The sequence below is a fragment of the Falco cherrug genome, chromosome 5, assembly GCF_023634085.1.
Source record: "Falco cherrug isolate bFalChe1 chromosome 5, bFalChe1.pri, whole genome shotgun sequence".
NCBI classification, from domain to species: domain Eukaryota; kingdom Metazoa; phylum Chordata; class Aves; order Falconiformes; family Falconidae; genus Falco; species Falco cherrug.
In genome coordinates this window covers 6,881,775-6,907,213 of record NC_073701.1, presented here as the reverse complement: position 1 = coordinate 6,907,213, position 25,439 = coordinate 6,881,775, and the positions used below count along the sequence as shown (strand labels likewise).

Sequence of the window (25,439 nt, the reverse complement as noted above, 5' to 3'; positions counted from 1 at the left end):
AGCCGGGCAAGGCCGACAGCACGGGCCCCGGCACCGCCCCGGCCCCGCCCGAGCCCCGCCAGGCGCAGCCCCCGCCGGCTGCGGGCAGCGGAAGCGGAAGCGCCGCCCCGGCAGCAGGTGTGGCCATGGCGGACGAGGAGGAGGACGCGCCGGTGAGTGGGGGGCGGGGGGGCAGCGCTTCCCGCTGGGGTCGGGGTCGGGGTCCCCCCGCCGCCCTGGGCGCTGACGCGGCCTCTCCTCCGCTGTGCCCCGTCTAGTTCGAAGAAGACGCGGAGGAGGCCGGCGGGGGCCTGGACGGCGGGCAAGGCAAGAGGAAGAGGCTGTTCTCCAAAGAACGTGAGTGGAGCCGGGCCAGGACGCCCTGCCCTGGCGGTCACCCGCCGCGGCTTTTAGGGACCATGTCCCTTCCCCAAACACGGCTGAAACCGTCGTGGTGGCTACGGAGTGCCCGAACTCCGGTTTCCATAGCCAAACGGCAGCTTGCACCCTGCGCTCTGGCTGAAAGCACAGCAAGCTGTTGCGTAGATCCCCCTAAAAAATATCGCTAATGCATCCTCTGAACCTAACTGTGCCAACGGTGAGTTGCACGGTCAGTCGGCGGTAGGCTAAATATGTATTTAAAGAGTCTGTCATCAGGCACGCTCTTCTGTACGCACAGCACTGGGCTTCTGTTGGCTTCTGTCTGCCTGCTTATTTCCTGCATGTTTGCTCAAGAATTGTCCAGCCCAGCAAAAAAAAAAAAACCAAACGTGCCATCCCGGTGCATGGATGTGCTGCTGGTGAGCTCTATCTAGATGTGTGCTGCTGATGGCGCTGAATGGATGAAAGAAGCCTCACGTTGTTTCTTTCTGCAGTAAGATGCATGATGTATGGATTCGGGGATGACCAGAACCCTTACACAGAATCAGTGGATATTCTTGAGGACCTGGTGATAGAGTTTATCACAGAAATGGTAAGTCGGCTGTAGACAGCATGGTCAACACATCCTCACCAAAACTTTAATCTTAGAAGGTTAATACTTCCAGCTCAAATACTGCGTTATTCCAGGCCCAAAACTCTGATGCTAGTCAGAAAAAGCCACACGTAAACTTTGCTCTTCCAAGATTAAGGCAAAATTCATCCATCTTGCTCCGTGTGCATTTAGAAGTGTCTGAAGTCCTTAAGGAGCAGCTAGATCAGTACTGTAAGGGGAGGAACACACAGCTGACGTTGGGGTGCACTGCAGCATCGCTCTGAGTGCAGCTGACAAAAGACGAGGCTCAGCTCTGAGTCTGGCAGCTTTCTGTATTCTCCCGGTGTCTTTACATGGATGGGAATGTAGCTGTGCACTATAAAAGAAATGCCTGAAGCCATCACTCTTCCAGATATTTGGATACTGTGTGAAAGTTTGTTTTGGTTTTTTTTTAAAAAAAAAAAGTTATTCCTACTCTTCGTGGATCCCTTTTCTTTGAAAGGCTGGCCTTGCCTTTCCTCATCAAAATGCCCTCAACTGTCCTGTGATATAGTTACCTCACATTGCTTCCAAGTTCTGCCTGATGCTGTTTGTCTCCGAGCGCTCTGCAGGCTGGGTGTCCTACATGTGATCTGGCTTTAGTTGTGATGCCATTATGGTTACGTGTGTATAGTGGTGTGTGCTGGGTGTGACAGGTAGCTGGGGACAGCAGAGCGGCCGCAAGTCCATGGTTTACTGGGGAGCTCTCCTGTGAGTAGGATAATGGTGCCCAGATCCTGCAGTTGCTTACTTTTTGATTATAAAATGACTGAAAATGAAGTGGTACGGAGAGCTTAAAAAAAATTTAAGGGGCAAAGGGACCCTGCTGACTTTCCTCTTTTCCTCCCACAGACACACAAGGCCATGTCAATTGGGCGGCAGGGTCGTGTACAGGTTGAGGACATTGTCTTTCTAATACGCAAGGATCCACGGAAGTTTGCCAGAGTTAAAGACCTCCTAACTATGAACGAAGAACTGAAACGAGCCAGAAAGGCCTTTGATGAAGCGAACTATGGATCTTGATTCTGTGCACGAGCTGCACTGGGGCATTACTTGAGCACCTGCTGCCCAAAAGGAACATTGTATGTTGTTTATTGTTTGGAGGGGTTGTTCAGGATGGAGGTCACTGCTGGGATGGCTGCCCTCACTTTGAGTCTTTTCTGAGAAGTCTTCAAGCAGCTGAATGCTGTTGATTTTATGTGGTATACTTAGGTAATTTTATACCATTTTATGGAATGGGAAAAGACCTCTAAGTAAATTCTTGTAAGATGTTACAAAACAGTCTGAAGTAAGACTGTGTTGGGTCGGGTATCTAGAGGGCTACTGGCTAGTGATTCTCTATAGCTGTTTTGAGTTACCACTAGGTGTTCCTGTGACAGGAAACCTAGAAAATGGATCTTGGTTAATGGGGCATAGTTCAGGCTTGAAGACTATTATAGAAGTTCTTCTCTTTGTGTATGTGTTCTTTGAATAAAACATTTTAAGTTTGTGCCTATTCCTCCTAACTAAACCTACAATGGTAATTCACACAATGTGCATAATACAGGGGGTTTGGCACTTAATGGGTTAGGAAGGTTATATTTTTCCTTCTGGCCTAGGGGGCAAAAGTGTTTTGTTTTCTACCACTGTTAAGCCTAGTAAATTGAAGGTAACCTATTCCAGGTTTACTTGAACTTACAGCCTTTCCTTAGTCCTGTAAGGCAGGTGCTCTACAATAAAGCAGACTCACATTGTCTCAGCATGAAGAATTTTTTTCTTATCTGGTGATCTTAGGACTTACTTAGAGCCTGGTGTAAAGCAGCAACCCCATGGCTTGTTTTAACATTATTTCATTAATACATGTTGGAGCAGCTGTGCCTTGCATTACCAAGCAGGCAGAACTGCACTTAATATTTCAGGACAGCGAGAAACATGTTCACCAGTCAGGAGTTTACTGTTGCAGGTCACAGCTGTGCTTTCCCCTATTTCTGGAGCAGCTCAGAGGCAGCAGGTTCAGTTAAATCCTCATTTCAGGAAAATAAACGCCGAACAGTGCTAATATTGCAAGTCAACGCTGTCCCCTATACAAGCAGCACAGAAGGAAGGGTGTAAGACTGCTTCCTTGGAAAAGTGGCAGGAAGTCTTTTGTCCTAAGCAGCAGTAAGTGAACAGCTGCAGCCATCTGCCACAGGACAGTAACTATTTGCATGGTGGATCTGACAGCTTAACATGGTTAAGCAACAGAGAAGGAACACTAAGTAAGGGTAACTCAATGTCACAGCTCCTCGACAAGGCTAGCCAAAAGGATGAAGACTACACAGCTCTTTGAAACACCCCTTCCATTAAAAAAAATAAAAAGCTGTTTTACAAAAAAAACCATAAAATAAGTTTCTACTTTCTTAGCAGAACTCGGGATGCAAGTTACCAAGACACCATTAGGGTTCTGAGGGTTTTATTTTAAAAAAAAATATAAAAAAATGGAATTACTTGACCCCTCTCTTCCTTGCAAGTCCAGGGTCAGACACCCATCGCTGCAAAAATAGAATCAATATCCATGTTCTCAGTAGCTTCTTTCCACACAGGGCCTAGGCTTCTTTCCAGAAGCAGCTGCTTAGGGGTCCCTGCTGTGCTTAGTTTGACGGAGCCTGTATCAGCATTGGAACAGCCTTCCCGAGTCAGAGGTCCATCCTGGTAAGCTGGGAGGATGGGTGATGCACTGCTCTTACAGACTCCAGAAAACTCAGAAGGTTTTTGCCGAACAGTTTTCAAAGTCCTCTTCAGGCACACAGATGATTTGAGCCTCCTTCGACAGAACCATGCCCTGCGGTACTGCTTTGGCCAGCGTGCGTTTTGTGACCCATATAGGAGACATTTACGGACAGATGTCTTGACACAGCACAGTTTTTTCTTCAAGCTTAAGGGGAGGAAGGTGCACAAAACAATTATCAGCTGCTAATGTGTTAATTTCATTTGGGGTTTGGAGAGATTTGGTTATTAGCCTTCTCAACCATTTCCCTTGTCATACCAGTGAGATAACAGCACCTTGAACCACAGTAGCCAGGGCATTCTGAAGACAGACAACACCCCTTGCATCATATCATGCACCATCACCACGATTAAACATGCACATGATTTAAATTGCATTTTCATCCTCCCTCTTCAGTATCTGCACATTTGTTAGCCTTTTAAATCCTTCCACAAATGACCAAAGTTAAACAGAATGTCCATGTCAGAGCATCTAGTAACCTAAACTAGTGATCCTGTTAGAGTTTAAAACGAATGGGTTATACCACTGCATTTCTCTACACTGTAGCAAAGTACACAGTATTAAAACATAAAGTGTCAGACCATAAACACCACACGCATGCAAAATTACCTGTATCCTTGAGCCTCCACGTGGTGCAGCCGGTTGCTTTTCAACAACTTGTTACGCAGAAAGTAAGTTTCTGGTTTGAATTTGTTGCCTTTGCACCACTGAATAGCTTTTCTGAGTGCCTCTGACAGCTCCCCAAACGACGCAGCTGCTTGGACCATTTGTACAAGAGATCCAGTGTGCTGCAATTTTGCTATACGAGAGGAAAGTGATGCCGACTTTGCTTTAAAAGGTGTCGATGCAATGTTTATACCCTGAAACAAAGAGTAACAGAAATAATTAGTCTTTTAAAACCATGGCATGCCTGATCCTCTCTGCTGGAGAGGAGCAGAGCACCAAGGTTTTTATGAGAACATTCCTTATTCCCTAAGAAGAAAGTGGAAGAGCAGTCTTGTTTTATGGAATACAAAAACGAGGCACATAGCAAGTCAGTAGGAGACAGGAACACAAATTCTGTCTGGTGATTTTACTTGACATACCACAAATTCCAGAAATTAGTAGTGATTTTCAGTACAAAGCTTCCACACTAACTTGGGTTGTTAAGACAAGCAAAAAATAAGGCATGGAAAGGGGACATTTTCAATCAGGAGTATCATGTTTTGAGTGAGAGTCTTTGAAGTTAAAAAACCCCCATGTGTAAAGCAGTACCATAGAAACCTCTTGCACTGGAGGTCTGGATGGTCTAAGTAAGCTCTTCACATCAAACCCCAGGTGCTTCCCTATAAAGAGAGAGGAGAGTTCCCATTAAGAAGTAAAAGCAGTTTCAAGTCTTTGCACAGAGACACCACAGTGATTTGCCCTGCTGAGCTCTCAGCAGGCTCACACCTGTACTCAGCGTTTCCAGGCAAACTCAAGGGGACTACACTCATCTCACATGGCAGCTGGCGAGGGATGAAGGGGATGCAAAGATTTACAGATGGCTCCAAAGGAAAACTTCACGGGCAAAAGCTTCACACAAACACCTGGATGCCTGCAGTCACTGGCCATAGCCCTGACTGCAGGGGAAAACTTGGACATGGCCCAGAACAAGCAAGCACAGGATACTCACATCCTGTACTTACACCCTTATCTACTCTTGTATGGGCTGCAGACAGCGCACTTAGCTTCTCTCACTATCCTTGGGCCCCGTCTATCCAGAAGCAGGAAAACAGAAATAACTGTTTACAGGACCTGCATACTGCATTTAGCATCTGCTTCTCTCCAGGCTGTATCATGTTTAAAAAAAAACCATAAACCCCAAAATGTCACAATACTGGCATTATCCACAGCTTTATAAAGCGTACACGCAACAGTCTCTCCCTCTTCCAAGGACAGAAGAGGGGAGTTTGTACTAGAACCGCACTCTGTAGGTAGTAGAAGTGCTGGGCTCTGTTGGACAGAAGTTGCAGTTGGTCTCTGAGATGTCAGAAACCAGTAGCACTGTGGCACAAGGCTTTACCTCTGCTGGCTCTGGTCACCAGAACTGGCTCTCCGATGTCCGCAGGGCATGGGATGGTAGAGTTTCTCACGGTACTCGTGCAGGTCGCAAAATTTCTCTTTTTCCCAACCTCTGCCACTGGCATTGTTGGGAAGAGCTTCTTCACCCAGCTGGTAGGTTTTTTTGTTGTAAGCATTCTAACCTTTTGCTTTTTCACCTCAGAAGAAATGTTAACTCCAAGGAAGTTACTGATATCAGAAGGGAAGGTAAAGCCCTTGATATAAGGCATCTGTTGGGTCTCAGATACCAGATGAAGCGATGTCGACAATATGCTGTACAAGGACATGAGACTCTGCAATACACACCTGTACTGAATCCTGAAGAGACAAAACAGAAAGGTGTGGAGTCTCCTCTAGCAAAACCTTGCGCTCTCTAAACAGCTACCTTCAAACAGAAGAGATTCCAAGCTGCCCTTTCTCTATTCCTTCTCAATACAAGATTGTCTTCTTATACTCCACCACCATGCCTTCCTTAATATTAGTTTGAGCTTTAAAGAACTGTTCAAGATCAGAACGTAGCAGTGACTTGGCTAGTAAATCCCTGGTCAGCAGCCCCTCTGCTTCCCTAGAGCTTTGCTCAGTGCCACACCTGGGACTCATCAGGTTCTCAGGTCACATCCAAATCATTTGACATGAGGTCTTCCCCTAAAACCACCCTGCACCAACTCAGGATAATGGCACTATCATACATCATACAATCTTAAGTATTAAGCTCTACGCTTACCGGGGAGAAAAATTTCTTGTGCCAAAGAATATTTTACTAAGTTCTTCCATGCAACGCTGTTACTCCCTCAACTGCAGACAGTGGTTACTTTCTCGTACTGTGAGACAAGACACTGATTTCCCTGGTAAACTCAGCAGTATTATAAAACAACTTTATCACAGCCTTCTCATTTCAGCGTGAGGCAGGACTTGCTGCAAAAAGTACCAGATGTTAAGTGTTTGTGGCACGCTGGCATTAACACGGCAATTTTATTAGTGCTAAAGTTAGCTATGAACCAAGAAGAAAGCCTTCCATAACAGTACATAAGAAGTCTCTCTCCACTTTCACATCTCTTCAGGTGCTAGAATCAAGTCCAAAAGGATGGAGGGATCCCCCTCCTCCTCCCAAATGAATAAAGCTCACTCAGCAGCAAGGCCTAATTATAAGCCCTTCTCCCTGACAGGCACATTGAAACAGACAACAAACAAGACAAGACTTTAAAATACACAAACCATAGCCGGCTCAACAACCCCGAAGCCACAGTGTTCAAAAGTATGAATTCTTCTGAGCAGAGATGTTTAACGGACAAGCTGAAGATTACACCAGTTAAGGACAAAAAATAAACAGCATGTAATGAGACTTGCTGAACATACCAACTAAAGGCAATTCACAAGGCAACATCCTGGATAATTTGGGAGATGAGTATCCAGACTTTGGATTGCTCAGGGCCAGAACAGCAGCCTGCCAACAGCCTGAGGTTCCTACGTAATAACTTGAAAATAAGATGTCTGGCTATCAAAGAAACTTCAAGTTGCACATTGAATTACACAGTTGAGTCTGTCAGCAATACAGGGCCTACAGCAAACCTGGTTATGGTCTCACGCGGTGCTGCTGGTGAACTGTAAGAATGTTTCCTTGGTGAAAAAAGGATACAGAAAAGCTTTACAGCAACAGTCCAGTAGACGTAGTACGAGCTTGCAACCTCCCAATACCTTCAGAGCCACAGTTTCCAGCATAGGCTGACTAGGAACTAAGCAGTCCGCCTGGGCTTGGGATTTATTTTTCCTGTGTTGATACAGGGATGAGGAGATGGTTATGATCTAGCATTCCCCCTCTGTAGCTCTGCAGGCTGAGTAAATGGATAGTATAACATACAGGATTACAACACTTACTTGGGAATCAGTTCTGCCAGAGTTTCAATGCAGCCCACCAAGCTCATTTTCCACAGCCGCTTCAAGCATTGATCAACCTAGAAAAAAAGAAAAGTTCTTTGACAGGTATTTTTGAGAGATGGGAACGTCCTGCTCCAAGAACTGTCGCTATACTAAATGACACCTTCCTCTTAGTTTAACAGCATAAATTGCAGGTTTGCATGCTGGAATGTTCTGATACATTCCTATATCAGCACTATGATGAAAAGGTCCCTTTAACACACTACAGTGAATATGGAATTAAATGATGGGCTGGAGTAGGCCATTGTTAAATGGTGCTGCATGGTTTCCCCTGCTGTATACAACAGCTTTTGGTGTTGGCTTTCAGGAATGAAATTTACATAAACAAATGAAGAAAGCAAGAACAATTCCTGTCCTATTTCAAAACAGTTATTTGAAGATACTAACAATCCCTTTACTGGAAAACTGGTAAGGACTTCACTTTTCATCTTAAAACAGAAAGTGCCTAAGATTATTCTTCCCTCTCCCATTATTACAATTAATTGAAAATTAAATCCCTGTATTCCTTGTGTATTCAAAAGTGTATAACTGTACCTACTTCAGGTCTCAGCGTCAGTATAAAAGACATGAGTATCGGTTCCACAGGGCCGGGAAGCAGCAGTTGCACTGGGGGGGATGGGGGGGGGGGGGGGTGGGCACAGAGCCAAGGAACCTTCTAAACTCAATCGTGAGGAGACTTGCAGACGACACAAATTCCCCTGCTCCAAAACGCTTTTTGCACGACGCTCCAGGCAGCCCGCGCTACCCCAAAGGCCCTTCAGGGGCCAGTGGCTGGCCGGGACCGCTCCTCACCTGCTTCAGGGCCAGGAAGGGCCGGTGCCGCAGCAGCCTGCTGTGGTACACGTAGAGCACGGCCCGCAGGACGCGTCCCTCGGCGGCCAGGCCGGTCCCCGACAGCCGCTTACCGGCGATGCAGCACCGCCGCCGCAGCACCGGCAGCCACCGCACTGCGGGAGGGAGCCAGGAGCGCCTCAGCGCCCGCCGCCGCCCCCCCACTCACCCCCGCCCCGACCGCCGGGACGTCCCGCTCGGCGCCCGGCAGCGCCTTACAACGCCCCCCAGCCCCCCCGGGCCGGGCCCGGCCCCCCGCGGGGACCTGCAGGGTGCGTGGCCGCCAGGGCCACCGTCGCGCTGCTCGCGGGCCACGGCACATCCAGCCGGTTCCACGCCGCCTCGGGCGCCGCCATCTTCCCCGCTGCGGGGGCGGCGCTGCGCAGGGCAGGAGGGAGGCCCCGCGCGGGCGGGACCACGTTACCGGGCCGGGGAGGGGGGGCAGCGGAGCGGACCGAGCCACCCCCGCGGGGGCGGGGGGGCCCGGGCTGCTGCGGGGCTCGGCCTGCGGGCAGCGAGCCCGGGGGAGGCGGCGGGGGCGTGCAGCTGTGTGCCGGGCACCCCGGGGCTGCCGGGGGGAGCTCCCGGCCTTCCCCAGCCGCCTGTGGCCGCGGGGAGCTGCAGGCCCCCACCCGGCAGGGCCGAGCCTGCGAGCAGAGCCCGGCAGGGCCCCAGCGCTGCGGGCGGGAGCGGGAAAGCCCCGCTCGGGGGCCCGGCCGATGCCTGGGGCAGGGGAAGGGCCGCGGGGCCGCCCAGAAGGCACCGCCCGGCCGGGGGGGCACGGTGCCAGTGAGCACCCCCCACACGGGCCCGTGATGCCAAGGCCCAGACATCTCGCCAAGGCCCGGAGCCTGACTCTGACATGCTGCATTCCCAAAATATTATAAATGAGAAAGCAAAGAAATATGAATTATTAGCGTTAATCACACTTTTGACAGCTCACAGTTCCTCAGTGCCTGCCTCCGGAGTTTGGGTTGTTCAGAGCCAGCGCAGCAGCAGCTGCGATGCCCCGCCATGCATCGCAGCACTGCAGCAGCAACACTGCTGCAGGGATCACACACACCCCAAACCATGTGATTGCCCCCCAACCCCGGACACTGACACACACAGAGTCCAAAGTGTGTGTGTGTGGGGGGGGAAACCAACCCCCAAAAAAACACCCAAAAAACTGGGTAATTTACTTCACACCAGTAGCAATGTGTATCAGCATTTTCAACCAGGCATGGCCGCGCTGCCCCTGCCCTGCCGGCCCACCCAGCCTGCCTGCTCCCTGCACACGTTGGGTCCCAGCCCCATGCTGTGGCAGGGCCAAAGGGTCAAGGCCAGGCAGGAGTGGGACCTGTGGTGGATGCAGGTTGTTTGCTGTAATGTATTTGTGTTCCCAGAACAGTTTCCCATTAAATGGATTGAATCCTTGTCATCTTCTCTGAGCTCTTCTCCCGAGTATATTTCCTGCCTCCTTCGCTTTCTGCCTGAAGTTGAATGCACTCTTTTCTCACCTGCCAACATTGGTATTCCAATTAATGTATTTGTTAGAAACAACAGTTAAATTGAGCATTATTTTTGCTCAGTCTTCTATTTAGACTCCATTTTGTTGCATACCTCCTGTTTTCTTTCAAGAAATCTCATATAAATGCAAACTAAAGTGGTGTCCCTTTAAAAATGTAGAGTAAAATTGTCTTTAGTAATTGCACCTGTAGGGAAGAGAGGTGAGAGCAAACTAGAGGCAGAACTGATAAAAGGCTGCTATGAGCACTTGCCTCTCCCAGAAAGTGGGGTGTTAAGCTTTCTAGGCTAAGAATAGAGATGAGAGATAAAGGGGAAAATGGAACATCCACAGTGTGAGCAGAGGATTATGAAGGTCTCTATAGCTGAGATTCTGAGGTGTTTTGAACATCCTATAAGCGAGGAGCAAGCCTGGGCTATCTGTTTTCAGTGTTGCTATAAAATGCAGCAGCTGGCTCAGGGGCTGTGCCCACCACTCCATTCTGTATTCATAAAAGGTCCTGGAAGTATTTTTATCCATGCTGATGGCACTGCTTCCTTCAAGGTGTACCACAAGTCTGGTAAGAGCACAGGTAGCTGTGGATGTCAAGGGCTGTTCCTGTAACAAGCTGAAATGTGGGGAGGTAATTTTTTTCCACTCTGTTTCACACACGCACCCACTCCTCTTCTCTCTGTGTTGTTATGAAGCTATTCTGCTGCCTACACTTCATTTCAAATGACTGTATGTGAGTGGTAATATGGAAGTACAGCCTACTTGTTTTTCTGATGGTGCTCTTGCCAGTCATTTGGTTCTAAGCAGTAGTTGGGATGAAAGATTGTTACTGCTTATGTTATCTGAAATAAAGAGTTTGAAGCTTTATTAGTTGTCCTGCTCTGTTCATCTTCCAATGTATGGTTCCTTTGTTATAGTAACTCTCATGAGGGATCTATGATTGATGGTTTACCCTTTTTGTCACTATGTGGAGCCAGCAAACGGTAACAGGCTTGTCTGTGCACCACTTGGTTGCACTGCTGCGGAAGTCAATGCTAAGCTAACTCTTCAGGGACAAGAGTGGGTAATAAAAGAGTGAAGACAAAGATCCGGTGCCTTCCTTATGGTTAGATATCTGTTGGCAAACAAACAAAAAAAAAATGCCCAGCAGCAGCTGGTTTGGGGCTAAGGCTCAGAATAAGAAGGGTAGCCTGTGTTGCCTTCCAAGAGTACCCAAATACAGGCCTCCTTTCCCCAGTCAGGGGGGGTTGTTTCTTTATTGCCAAGAATTCTTCTAGTTTCTCTCTCTTGACAGGCATTCTAAAAGCTGTTTATCAATGCTCATGCAGTTACCTTTCTCCCCCTCCCATCTTTTTTTCCTTTTCAGATGTTGGCAGCATTCAGCAGTCAGAGGACAAGGTAAGCCTGTGTCTTCACCTTCGTTACGTGGTGGGTGTACTACTACCCTGCTGTAGTAGAAGGCCCTCTCAGGAGATGCAGGTGTCTTTGGAAACTGTCAAGGGCTTAAATTTGCTGTGTCCTGTGAGAGTGACTCTGTCCCCTGAAGTTTGAAGAATAGAACAAAGTGCTAGGACTGAACTCAGGTAAGACAATGGGACTGGCAAACAACGCGCACAGATGGTGCCTACTGTGGAGCAGCCCACAAGTCTTTTTGTTTTAATAACAGGTAACTTAGAGATGCTAGATAAGGCCATTGAAAAATCTTAAACTAGCTTATTTAGGGAGTCTCTTGGGCTACCTGATGAGCATCTAGCAGCATCTTGGGCCCTTCTCATCCTGAGAGATGCCCTCAGCCCTGAGGGGATGCACAAGGCTGGGATGAGAGAGCTGTGAAGTTCTCAGCAATGCTTTGTGCTGTACTAGTTCCTTGGTCTCTGTCTGCAGCTGTTGGAGTACTTAGGAGTGGTGATCTATGAAGCCCTGGACTGGGGAATTGACAGCCAAGTGGAGCGAGAACTGAGTGATCCTTTGGAGAAGCTGCTGTGCCTCATGTTGAAACTAGATGATGAGGCAATGAAACCAGCAGTCACCCTGCAGGATGTTATCAAGGTTTCCTTCTTCCCACTTAGTAAATATAGCAGTTTTAGAGGGGTTGGTGGGGCAATGCTGTTAACCAAGGGGCAAGACTATTTCTGGGAAAAAGCTGGGTAGCTTATTGGAGGACATAGAGGGAGCACGTGGCTTTCCCATCAGAGGGAAAAGGCAAAAGCCATCTTAGGTGTGTGCAAGTGCCTGTGGAAAAGAATTAAGAAGGAAGCTGAGCATGGCTCTAACGCAGCTGTGCCTGTGAACTCCTTCTGCACACAGTCACTGAATTTGATACCTAGGAGACAATGCATATTGAAAAATGTTACTGCAAGAACTGGGATTTCAGTGTCTCAACTCAAGTATTTTCCTCCTAACTAGAATTTAAAGGTACAAGAAACTTCCCATCCCTCAGTCTGATCAGGGCAGGGGAAAAGAAAAGGGCAAGTGTCTCCACCTGCTGTATTTTTTTTGTGCTGTGGCCACAGTGGAGGCTTCCCCTTCCAGGTACTTAATTTATTTCAAAGCACACCTTATACAGAACAAGTTATATAAATTGCACAGCTACTTACATTATTGTACATATAAAATTGGACATCTTGCTTCTTTGTTCCTTTGCAGCTGCAATAAAAAAGCAAAAGTTACAAAGGGTCTGTGGAGAAGATGTTTTTTAATCATGGAATGAGAAAACTGAATCTCGCTTTATTCCATCCTACCATGTTTTTTTCATTTTAAGATTTCTTTTAAATAGCTGCACTTCTTTCAGGCCTGTGAGGAGCACTTGTCCAGGCCTTGTGAGGCTACCAGCCATTACGAAATTACCTGTAGGAGTCTGTTTACTGAATATATGGAACTTCAAAGGCTTGTGACCATCATCCAGACCTCCAAAGAGGTACATTTGGGGTTACCCCTTAGATGCTATTCCCTCTACCCTCACACACTCACCTAGTTCTTAAAGTAACCTTCCCATTGCACTAGAAATGAAGTACCTAGCTGAAGGTCTATTTTCACAATACAAAAGGCTACTGTCTCTGCGCCTTATTAGTAGTTTATTGTATCTTTTGAAAGTTTGGATGTTTGGGGTTTCTAGGCTTTTCAGATTAACATTAGTAATTTATACTGGATGGATAGATAGGGAATCACTGAACAGTGCAAGGTAACAATCTGACGTACTTGCTTCTCAGAGTCTGAGAAAAATGGATGTGGAAGATTCAGTGGAAAATCCCCTTCAGAAGAAGGAAAAACACTGGGTAAGGGATTTAATTCCTTCATTATGGGGATTGGCGTTTTTTGTCTACCTTGGTTCTCTGAGGCTTTCTATTGACTCCTCTAGTTAAAAGTAGAGCTTGAACGCAAACAAAACTTCTCAGGTTGTTCCAGAGTTTAAGCTGTTAAAGACTTGTCTGCAAAACAAGCTGGGGAGTGAACTTGAAATTAAACTATTTGATGTGTTAACCTCACGTGGACACTTATTCTACACAAAGATTGTCTTTGTGGTTCAACTTAAACCATCTCCAAAAATTAAATTGGAGGCAGTCTTTGGAGTAAGTGTCCACAAGTAGTTACTCAGGCTGTTCTGCAAATGAGCCCCAAACCCCAGCTCTTGGCAGGAGCTGACATGTGCTAAAAGCAATCTGTTCCTTTCTTGTAGCTGAACTGAAAACTCCCAGAAAACTGTTCTGTTGGTGGTAGTACTGGGGTGGACTAGTTCACCCTTATTATGTGGGGTCTGTGCTGGTTCAGGGCTGGAGGGCGATGAAGTCCAGTAGCTCTGTCCATCTTCGTGGCTCTGCAGTTCCAGCAGCAAAAAGGGGCGAAGGAGGCTGCAGTTAGAGATGTGGCTCCTACCTTCTGCTCACTGCCTTTTTTTCCTTTTCATTCTGTCCTTCCACAGATTTTGGACTGTGTGTTTGGGGCAGAGAAAGCAACTTACTTTGCTCTTTTCAAGGCCCTACGCAGTCAGGGCTCAACCAGAAACAAACAGCTCTTCTGGCTGGAACTCTGCCCAGCATAAACAAATGCACTGTAGTCTGGAGACTGTGGAGACAAATGGCAAGCCCCGAGAGACTTGTGGACTTGCTCCCTTTGTCTAAATAGCACTTGCTTTGAAGCGTGCTCAAACTATTCGTATGAAAATGTTTGTGAAATGTGTGTTTGGGCATATTCTCAATTTTGTGATCTATTAAAATAAACTGGCAGGCTATCTCAAACCACAAACTCATCAACTGCTATAGCTCTTTTCTGCGGGGAATACATGAATAAATACACGGGCTTTGCCGTGTGGCCTGAAGGCCAGTGTATTTGGCCTCTGCTCCTTCAGGAGACATGAATTCCAAAAGCAGGATGTCTGTTGCAAATCCTCTGCCTCCAGTTTCCAAGTCCTTAAGTCCCTAAGCACCAGCTGATTGCATCGCTCTGACAAACTCTTGAGTTTAAAATAACCAGGATGCCAGCTTCACTGGGATCCCACAGATGAGAGCTGATGCCTTGAGTGGTGCTGAGCAGCTAATGCTCTCTATGGACCAGACTTTTTCATGCCGACTGCTACAAAACAAGCCTTCTGAAACACAGACCACAGCCTGATTGCATGTAGTGTTGCAAAGTTTCAGCAGACCTTATCCATACATGTCACAAGCCCATCTTCACCTTGAAATCTAAGCAGTGAGACCTCTTAAGAACACAGCTGTGTTACCACTCATCTGTTGAGCTGAACGCAATGGGTTTGGAGTGTTGTAGTATTTGTTTTGTATTGCACAGATGTGGGAAGTTTATGTAGAGTTTGACAATACATGGGATGGCCCAAGTAGTGTAACTGCAGTGTTCCAGTCAGTAGGGGAAGGAAAGTGTGAGTGATAATGATGTTGCCTACATCTGAGAAATGTTTTGGGTGTACAAGTTCCTCTGAAGTGGCCAGCTGAAGGCAATTCTTGTCCCAGAACTAAGGCAGCAATATTACATTTACAGAAGTTTCTCTTCAGGTCATATCTTTTAGTAAAGTTCTGTCACCACATGAAATAGAACTCTAGAAAGTGCAAATGGCTCGGGATAAGTCATTTCAAAGGTATCTAATACTGATCAGTTTGCACAGAGGCTTTTGTGTGTTCTGCACAATAATAAATATAGCCTAGGTGATACGGCTAGTATGTGGTCAGTCTTTGATGGTTCTGGTTCTCTGGAGTTGAGGTATGATTGCACCAAAGTCGGGATAAAACAATGCAACAACAACAAAATCTGTCTCCTTGAAGGCAGCCATCAGTCAGAGCTTGCATAAGACTCTTCTGATATTTTACCAAGATATCCGAAGGGATAAGTTGAGAGAGGATGCTTCATGTTGTAAGTGGAAAAGGGAAAGGAATCTAGGTCAGAAACTTTGTTTTAAGCCAGTTTTCTAAAATGTTTTGCTTCCTTTTCACTGTTTATAATACAATCACTTGTTCTTACTTAATTTGCCAGTTGGGATCCAGATAAGCTGTTGACTTAGCACTTCCATTACAATGTTGTCTAAACATGCTATTGAGTTGATTATTTTTTTTTCCTGTCTTAACTTTTGTTAAGTTACACTGCATGCCTAAGCATCCTCAGATATTAGCACAGGAACAGGATGAGCAGATGTCAGAGTTATCAGCTTGTGTCTCCAGGCTGAAACTGCTAACACATGCTGCTGTGAAGGTTAAAGCATGAGAACTCTTTCCCCTTGCCTTCCTCTTTTGTCTGTGGGCCCTTAAACCCTTGGTTTCTGAAAGTTCAGAGGATTTTAATGGATTTTATTCCCAGTGTTTTCTAGGATCCAGTAACACAAAAAAACGCTGGCACCTGGAGCACTTGCAGGAAGTAGATATTTAGGAAAATGAGTCTAGCTACCTGGCAGCAGAAGCTGTGTATTGCTGAAGTATGTTCATAAAGTTAATGACAAAATTTGGGAATGAGCCTGGTGAGACATCTCCCAGATACCTTGTTGTAAATTAACTTCTGCAAAGAGAAGCAATTCTCTACTCTGGTACTGTGCCCTGATTTGGAAGTGAGTTGATGGGGGTATTAAGGACACACTTCCATGTTTCTGAATGAATTTGGTTGCTAAGCATGCCCTGTTACATGGAGGGAGGGGATGCTGCTCTGTGCATTCTAGCCAGTTGTTGACCCTCGCTGTTTTCCCCGAGGCATCCCTGTGGCCCAATGTCATCTGTGAACTGCAGAATGGTGTGAGGCTACACAAGGCCACTGAGCGACCACAGCGTCACACACCTCCAAAAAAATTTGTCCGCTCTCCCTATGAAGTAATTTTGGATGATATTCAGCATAAGAGGTACACCCTGCGGAAGGTGAGTGACTAGAGTCAATGGGCAGCTTTGAAACCACCTGCTCTATCTCATTTCTAAGCAGTATTTGTTGAGACCTTTTCTTCAAAAGCCTACCTTTCTCAAAGGTACTTCCAAGTCTGGAAGTGTCTGAGTCTCCCTCTCACCTGCAGCTCAACATTAAGATCACCTTGTTTGTCCACCCAGGTGCTTCATTCCCAGTAACTTTTTAGGTCAGGGTAGCCATGCTTTCATGAATCTGGAAGGTAAACGTTTTCTCCTTCCAGTGGTCAGCCACTCCCTTTCCTGGAGCAATTATGCTTTTCATGAAACGAACGCTTTTCTGCTTATGCTTTCCACCTTGGACACTTCTGTCCTCCCCAGGCTCCTTGAGCTGAGCTGTACCTGATATCTCTTAGTTTCCTTGCCTTCCTGGATGTTGTGGGATGTGTGCAAGTGCAAAAGCACTTTTGAGCAAGTCCTTTGCCTTAGGTGGAGGCCTCTAGGCAGCGCACGCCAGCTACTGCAGGAGTTTAGTCAGGGTGAACAAAATGCTGAGCCCTTTCGGGGACAGTGCTGTGCTGACTCAAGTGGCTGGGGCTTCCAGCAACATGGATGATTGAAGGTGACCAGACACAAAAATGTCTGGGGTGTCTCTAAAGGCTTGTGATGCTCTTCGTTTGCTGCAGCTTGAGCTGGGAATGAGCAGATCTAAAACATTGGCATAAGGCTTTGTGGCATTGGCATGCTTTGCAAACAGACGTCTTGGCAGAAGATTAGACAGAACTCTGCTTGTAATAAAGACTGATATTTTTAAAAGTGAAAACTTTGCATACCACACTAGACATCAACTTTTTTTCCCCTTGTTGGTGCTGCTGGAGTACAGGGGGGTTAAAAGCCTCAACTAAACCATGCACCTCTATAAAACCCCATCTCTTGCTTGTCTTGACTGTGGCTCCAGTTTTCACATAAGGCTATGCCATTTCTCTGGAGATATCCTCTTGATTGATATCTAAATGACTAGTAGTGGAAAGGAGACAATGCATACTTGTGTTCTTTTTTCTTTGCAGTGTACTATATCAATGCAGTACAGAATAGTAACTCAAGGTGGCAGGATGAACTGGGTCTTGATTTTATTTTTTTCTCTCTTTTTTTATCCCCCCCCCCCCTCACCCCCGTGGTTGAGAAGCACAAACACTACTAGTCAGAAATGCTAGAAGAAAGCATGCAGTGCTACTGCTCAGGTCTTTGTGATGGCTCTTAAATGAGGTTTTCCCCATCTGCAAAGCTATTTTAAAGCTTCTCTAGCAAACAGTGGTCTAATTTGCAAATGAATGAAAGCACAGCTAGTGTGGGAAGCCTTAATGTTGTTCTACCTGCACTCTCTTGTGTTCTGAAGTTGTACTCGGAGGGAAAGTAAATGGCATAGCCTCAAAGTAAGAGTGGGTGAACAAGGCAGCTAAAGACATGCATGTGCAGCTTGACTTTTTTGTCAGTTCTCCCCTATGCAGGGAGCATGGGGGTTGATAAGTGAGACAATCTGTCCCACATGAATACCTGCCCTGCAATTCTGTCTTGCTATTATTCATAGTTTATGGAACTGTAAGCCAGTCTCTAGGACTGTAGCTTATGCATACAGCTGTCTACTGCTTCAGGTTTTGTTGCAGTCTTGTTAACCCATTCAATTGCTCTTTTCCCTGGAGCTGAGTTCTCATTGCTGAATGTGATGTGACCGTGGTGCTTGTCAGGATCACTCCTGACATTAACATCTGAGTACAACCCTTTCCAGTGGCTTCTCAGAGCAGTTCATGAGCTGCTGGGGGTAGAAGGCTTTATGCTTCCTGTGCAAGCCTCCAAGGGCTGTGCAGCACTTCTGACTGCCCCTAGCTTGCCACAGGCAAATTGGTCTCTACTAAAAATCCATGTAAGTAAACCTCATCATTGTGCACTTCCCGGCTCAGCTTTGTTATGCCTTCCCCACCTCTCCCATTCCCAAATCCTGATGTGAGTCATCCACTGTGCCACTGAATGGGAGGCTGTTCCAGTAGAGGAAGACCTATTGCTTAAGCATAATTTCTGCCCTTTCAGGTGATCATCGAGCAAAAACAGAGGACTCCCAGAGTTGATGTAGCTGCTCCCAAGCCTCATCTAAAGCCTGTACGTGACCTGGTGCTGCATCTAATGATAGCAAAATAAGATGATTCTGGAGCTGATAGGACAGTTTCTTGGAATAGAAAGCTAATGTCTTAGCTACTGGTTCGGATTTGGAAGCTGGGGGTGTATTAACCATACTTAAATTTTGGGCAGACCCTCCTGCCAAAACACGGGGTTAGGAAAATGGGAAGTGATATCTTCATAGGAAAAAGATAATTGTCTCCCTACTTCCTCCACTGCTTCTTCCATTTGGAACGCTTTTTGCTCTTGAAAGTACGCCTGGAGTTCTTGGTTTCAAATCTGAAAGTTGCTGAAGTATTCTACTATTCATCTAAAGGTGTTCTCATGTGTATCTCATGTGCAGGGCCCAGGGCCCTCTTGAGTGAGAGGCACTTGTAAAATAGTGCCACTGCTGAAGGAGCAGTTCTGTCACCACTGGTCTCCTTGCTCTGTCGACTGGTTTTTTCTGGTGCCATGCTTTGCCTGCAGGTGCTGGAGAGGAAGCTGAAAGAGCGTGTGCCATTGGAGTCCAGCTGGCATGAACAGCTGATGGCAGAAATAAAACGACCACAGAAGCTTTGGTCAGCAGCATCAAGGGAAAATGGGAGCAGGCCCAAAGGTACTTGCTGCAAAGTGACCTATCAAGCATGCAAGTGAACTCAGCATTGACTAAAAATAATGAATGGCCTTTGAAATGAAAGCTCACTTATCTTTCCCATAGCATGTATAATGCGATAGAGGTGGTATGGCATAAGAATAGTTCTTTCTAGAAAATCTGTTTATGGCTTATTAAGACTCAAAAGATGTTTCAACTTACCCTTTATTTATGGATGTTCAAACTTGTCTGTCCACTAAGTGAGAGAACAGGATTTTGACCATCAACTAAAACTAAAAGATTATGTAACTATCAGGATAAAGTCTAGCCAAATCTCAAATTCTGATGTGTAGGTATCAAATTTGTAATTTTCTTGTCACAGCACAGTATCTTACCTTGTTGGTGTGTATGGGTTTTTTTGTTCCCCCTCTCCCCTGCAGAAATGCTTGTGACACCAAACATTGCCTTGAAATCTCCAAGAGAGAGTTTCTTAACTCTCCAAGATGCCAGCACTGAGGTTAAAATCGTCAGCACTACAGCACAGCAGCTGGGACCAGGAGTTCAGGTAAAGCTTTAAATGAAAGGACTCTGGAGAGGCACAAGTACTTCAGGCGTTAGAACTGCACACACACATAGCCTGAAACATCGGGTTCAAATCCTAGCGTGAGCAATCTTGTCTCTCAAAAGTGAATGAATGTGGTACTATGAGGTTCACAGAAGTCTTCCTCTACAGAAGCTCATACTGTATTTAAACACTGCTTTTTGTGGCATGACTGCAGCCTACGGAACCAAGGTCTACTCTGGTCTCTTAAAACTAGACCCTGCAGAAGTTTTAATATGCATAGGAGTTTGGCCCACATGGGCCACAACTATTGCCACTCTTACCTCACAGTGAGGCATTTGGTGCTAGACGTATTGATATATTTGCATTTCATGTGGTGTGTGAGCTTGTGGAAGGAAAGCTTCATGATTTATTTTCAGGAAGCAAGTTCACTGGTGAATTCCCACTCTTTTGTGTGTGGAGGAATTTTGGGAGCACCATTCTTCAGTAAACTATGATACATAGTCTTGAGTTCTTTAACTCCTGGCTTGATCATGGAAAGCTTGGCTACTGGGTTCTGGGATTCAGTCTGAGCATATTCAGAAATTCTGTGGAACAGAACTTAAGCCCTAACATATCATGTCTAGCACAGATGCACTGGCACACAAACAGGAATCTGTTTTCTGTAAACATTTCTGTCTGAAATGCAGTTGTTTAACGGAGGAAAACGGATATGAATTAATAAAAGCAGAAAATCTTAGCTCTATTTGCACAAGCCTGTGCTACTTGAAGGGATGTTCAGCATTTGAGAACCCTGTGGTTGATGTATTACTGCTAAACTAGAAGGACCTTCATACGGGAACTAATACAAACAAATCTATTTTCTGCTTTTCTAGAGAAGCTAGAAACAACGTTGTTGAGATACAGCATTGGGTTTGAGTTGGGTTAGTGGGGCCCAGTCTCTTAAAGTGTTTCTATATGTGAGCTGGAGCCAGGAAAATGGTTCCAAGGTACTCAGAGTTGTACAGGGTGGAATTTGTGAAGCTGGTTCCTGAACAGATGAAGCTTTGCGGCTAGTATTTGCATTGAATTTGGGTGAGAGAGAACAGATTAATTTGACTAGCTTGGCTGGACCTTCATAATTGCAGGGGGAATTAACTTGCTATTCTTTTGGAATATAAAGTTGCTAAATGTATCACATTGATTTGTCTCTCCACTCCATTTTTGGCTGAGCCTTGAACTTTTCTGGTCAGTTCTGGGTAATTCTGGGTTTTGTTTAGCAGCAGCACTCCTGAGGAAGTGGGCCTGGTGTCTTTTGTATGCAGGTGAAGAACATCTTGTCCTCTGTTCTGCAGGAAACCAGTCCCAAGCTGCCTTTCAGGACCTGGCTTGCCTCAGCCAGCTCATCAGTAGTGCCCTGCAACAGCACAGGTCAGTGTACTTCTAGCCATACAGCTAAACCAGGTGACAAACTACAGTCAGTGGCCTGCTGGGTTCCCAAAGCCTTAGGCTGGGTTCACTGTACACTTTCCCTCTGATCACCTGAAGACACTTTACCGAAGAAGCTGCAACACCAAGTAATGAGTCTTGGTAGGTAGCCTTAGAAAACAGTTCCTTTGCAGTTGACTGAAGCTTGTATAGCTCCTGCAGCTTCAAAACAAAGATAGCATGTCCCCAAAGGGCTAACTGGAATTCACAGTAAAAGCTAAATGAGTGTTTTGAATGTTAAGTAGAAAGTGCACCACTTGATTTTATTAAAGTAAATGGTGCTAATGAAGCCTCATCACTGCTTACTGACAAGCATAATTACTGTAACGTCTGTTTTTTGTGATCTGAGCTGATGGGGACTGAGGGGGAGAGATGTAAGCCTTGCTACCTTCAGAAGGCAGTGTAGTGCTTTTGAGCATTCAGCTTTTGGGGTGAATACTTAGAAGCTGCCAGTTGGTTTGCTGCACCCTAAAACTCTTTCCTCCTATCCAGGTCTTGCAGCAAATTGCACGTGTCCTCCCATGAGTGCACCCACACTAGAAGACGTTAAACCTTGTGGTTTCCTGAATGCTGGCCAACAGCAGCTGCGTCCATGCAGAGGAAGGTCCATATCTTTGGAGAGAGGCCTGCAAAGCAGGGAACTTGTAAGTCCAGCATGTCAGCTAGCAAGCTTGGTCTGATACATCTGGTAATGACCAGAGCTTGCACCTTGATCCTGATCACAGAACAGTAAGCATGTTCTGTGGTTTTTGTCTTAAGCCATGTTGTATACTGATCTTAAGTTGGGATATTATTCTCTCCTTGGAGACTGCTTAAGAGAAGACGGGATGCTGTAGTGTTCTTGTGGAGGCTTCCCAGTTTGAATGACATGAAATAAAGTTGTTCCTCATACAAGAAGAGGAAAAATAGCACTGCATTACTTGAAAGTGTCCATCAAGGCTTCCTCCAGCAGACTCCCAGTTGGTAGTTCTGATTTCTCAGTCTCCCCTCACTCTTTCTAGATTCCGTTATGTTCACAAACATCCTTTAAGCTGCAGTAAAGGGAATAAATGGTTGTCAAAATATAGATAGCACAGCATCAGTGACTTTTAAATGTATTTGGTACTGAAGTCATCAGGCTCTGAACGACTGTTGTGGGAGCAATACTGGGGTTTGTGTGCTTCTGTGCAACCTTCTGAATCCTGGACTCTCCCTGTTGTGCCCTGACAAGGTGTGCTGTGCCCTTGCTTCCTTCTACATCCTTCCCTGCCCCACCACTGGCAAGTTTCCAAACTGGCCATAACTGTGTGACCTCTTTATTCAGCAGGGGGCGTGTGTGTGCGTGCAGGTGGGCTGGGCTTTCCATCTGGGGATAAAAGCACCGTTGTCTCCTGGTCAGCCACCAGACCACAGCTGCCATTTGTGTGGGGCCACTGGGTCTTGGGAGAGAGAAGGCAAGAGTGTGCTATGCTGGTGGAAAGGGATCCTGTACCTAGGAAGGTCCAGAGTTCCATCTGTGCTGGGCTCCATGCCAAAGGGTAAAAATTCCCAGAGACTGGCTCTGGAGGTGATATTAACTACTGTGGTGACAGAGGGACCTGCTTTCCTAATGAGGTGTCAGAAAGCTGCTTGAAAACTATAACAACCACTGAAACCTCTGTAGTAGTTTCTCTGCTAGTATTGTCACTCAACTGATACTCCCCAACACCAGAAAAGCTGAGTTTTGGGGAGAAATGCTCCTGAGCCTTTTGGGACCCAGTTTTGAGGATAAACTCCCCAAATACCTGCTTCCTTCAGCTTAACTTCTGTCTTTCAATAGGACTGTCCCTTTCCTACCAAGTGGTCATCAACAACCATTGCTGACCTGATTGGAACCAGATATGCAGTGGTGGTGCTGGAAGGGCAAGGCTTCCTCCAAGGAGGTAGTGATGGTGTCTTTCCAAGAGCAAAGGTATGTTTCTTCTCCTTCTCTTTGTGCTGTTCCCGCCTTTTCAACAGCTGGCTGGCTTCACAGCCCCCAGTGCTGAGGTGCTCTCTGTCTCAACTTATCCTGTTCATGCAGCTGACCTGAGTTTGGCCCTAGGCTGTAAAAATCTTTTAATACTGGTACATACGGTGATGGCTTCTAATCGGGCTTAAGCTGTGTAAGTTGCCTAGAAAGTAATTCAGCCTTTACTTGATACTTCTTGTCTGTTATTTCCACACTAGGAGAGCTGACTGTTGGCCAGATCTGAAATCACAAAGTAATTAATTAGGTTTTGGTACTGCTAAACAGTGAAACAAAGGCTCTTAACTCAGGCTCTCACACCTGAGTTGTGCTGACTCAAACCACCTTGCTGAGTGGATGCAAAGGCTGGGGAGATGAGGGGGACAGGGAATGACCTGCAGCACAGGACTGTTGGCTGCCCATTCTGCTTAACTGCTGGCTTATTTAGAATCCCCTTCAGAGGGGGTGTTGCAACCAGCCCCTCTAGAGAAGATGATGTGAGTACAAGCCCTTTGCATCGCAGATGTGAGGAAGTCCCTGCTACTTGGCTTAGGGGTCAGCTTCTTGCCCTCACTGTTTAGCCGTACAGACAGAGTCGAAGGGGTTTTACTAGCAGACCTGTGCTACTTCTATACTACATACTTATATAATTGTCTGTTCCTGAGACTGAATCCTTGTTTTCTTCTCACCTTACTTACCAACCCTGCTTTAACTTGCTGCTCTCTGCCTATTCTAAAATGGCTCTCTTACTCTCTTTGTGTTCTTGCTGCTGAAGTTTTTTTAGCTTTCTCAGGCTTTGCTTCTCAAGATAATATCACTTCTGACTGCCAGCTGTGTATGAATGTGTTCTTTTTTGTAAAGTTCAAGCAACTCATCAGCTTCCTTATGACTCATTTTTTGCTTCAGGATTGGATTCAAATTTGCCCTGACTTAATCTCTTTGGGATTGCTGCAGTCTACCTCAAAGAATGTCTCTCTTCTTCCCTCTTTCTTAACTAGCTACTGTTACACTCTTGCACAATACAGCTATTGTTTGCTCAAGAGCCTTTTTTTAAACTCCTGTTGTCTGGCAGCTGCCCCAAACCTCTGCATCATAAAAACACTGGCCTACAAGTAAGACTTTTTTTGCCTTTTTAGCTTTTAATTCCTGGGTCTTTGCTATCCTTTATTGGACCTCTGTTATTGTATGTGGATCTAAAGCCTTTCGAAGGTTGGTTTATGTGTGTGCTCTTTGGCAGGCAGTGGATACTGTTGGCACAAAGGTATTTCCTATTTGCATTCACAAGTAACTTTCTTTTCCACAGATCTGTTTCAGCTGCCATAAGCAGATGTTTCTTAAGTGGCCTTACAGCTGTTACCTCTGCAGCAGGTGAGCTGGTACAAAAGGACTGAATGAGGAGGGTGAAGAGTGAAAAAGCAGTGCTGAAAACACTCAGTATTCAAACAGCTGTAGTAGTGGATAGGAACAGGTTGCTGAGACCTTCAGTTTTGCCTTACTGCACAAGCCAGGCTGAAGTGTCTACAGCTGTAGAGGATGTGGAAAAATTTGCCTCTGAAGTGGTATCTCGATTTTAACTTTTATTATCAAGCTAGTAATAACCAAATTTATTGTGCAAGTATTAGATTCAATTTCTCTGAGATCACTGTCTCTGCATTTTGCCCTGAAGGTTGAATTTAATTTCAGTCAAGGGCTTGAGGAGGTTCTGGAAGAGGCTTTTTACCAGAATCTTCTGTTGAGGACTGAAAAAGTGAACTCCAGACTCTGTGACTGGGAAAGAAGTTGGACCTACTTGTATCCACTTAACGTCAGGGGTTTTCTGTTCATGGGAGAGGAAAAGAGGACCTTCAGGCTCATTAAGACTCACTTAAATCTATTTGAAGCAGTGGTAAAGCACTGAATTGATTATAAGCAACAAGTAAACAACCACTGGGAATTGAGTAACTGTCTGGTGGTAGTGCTAGGGTGAAAAGGAATGGGCATTTGCAGATAAAGCCTTCAAGCTATGGATGCTGACACACTTCAGATGATTTAAACTAGGATAAATATGAGGACTGGCAAACTGAATAGGGGAGTTTTAAACTTGCTCGCTTTGCCATCAAGTGATTGTGCCACAGTCACAAATTAAGACTTACTTGGGAAAGTCACCCTTAGCTACAATATTGGTGTCTGCTGAGCTTTACTCAAATGATCATGCTGGGAACTTTTTTCTTTTTAGTGTTGTCTGCTGTGACTGCTGCATCAAGGCAAGTTGAGTCTTTACAACAGGCTTTACATTTTCTGTTTTCCCTGCAG

General features: G+C 45.9%; 3 protein-coding genes across 3 annotated transcripts; 2 read left to right on the top strand and 1 right to left on the bottom strand.

Moving 5' to 3' along the window:
• The first annotated feature begins 16 nt into the window (after positions 1-16).
• Positions 17-2,480, top strand: TAF13 (TATA-box binding protein associated factor 13). The gene is made up of 4 exons (XM_055711608.1): positions 17-152; positions 258-336; positions 855-952; positions 1,844-2,480. The coding sequence occupies exons 1-4, from the start codon at positions 126-128 to the stop codon at positions 2,012-2,014; spliced, it is 375 nt and encodes a 124-aa protein (XP_055567583.1). The 5' UTR covers positions 17-125; the 3' UTR covers positions 2,015-2,480.
• A 925-nt stretch (positions 2,481-3,405) lies between these two features.
• NEPRO (nucleolus and neural progenitor protein) lies at positions 3,406-9,038 on the bottom strand. The gene is made up of 9 exons (XM_055711607.1): positions 8,851-9,038; positions 8,547-8,701; positions 7,695-7,771; positions 7,456-7,587; positions 7,035-7,112; positions 5,782-6,137; positions 4,992-5,062; positions 4,347-4,597; positions 3,406-3,884 (listed from the first exon to the last, which is right to left on the bottom strand). Exons 1-9 carry the CDS (start codon positions 8,939-8,941, stop codon positions 3,488-3,490), a joined length of 1,608 nt encoding a protein of 535 aa, XP_055567582.1. The 5' UTR covers positions 8,942-9,038; the 3' UTR covers positions 3,406-3,487.
• Positions 9,039-10,410: 1,372 nt separating this feature from the next.
• LOC102046865 (protein spire homolog 1-like) lies at positions 10,411-25,399 on the top strand. The gene is made up of 14 exons (XM_027817012.2): positions 10,411-10,651; positions 11,450-11,481; positions 11,968-12,132; positions 12,875-13,000; positions 13,293-13,358; positions 16,266-16,427; positions 18,492-18,560; positions 19,047-19,176; positions 19,593-19,717; positions 21,049-21,124; positions 21,674-21,825; positions 22,980-23,111; positions 24,451-24,515; positions 25,363-25,399. The coding sequence occupies exons 1-14, from the start codon at positions 10,411-10,413 to the stop codon at positions 25,397-25,399; spliced, it is 1,578 nt and encodes a 525-aa protein (XP_027672813.2).
• Positions 25,400-25,439: the final 40 nt, after the last annotated feature.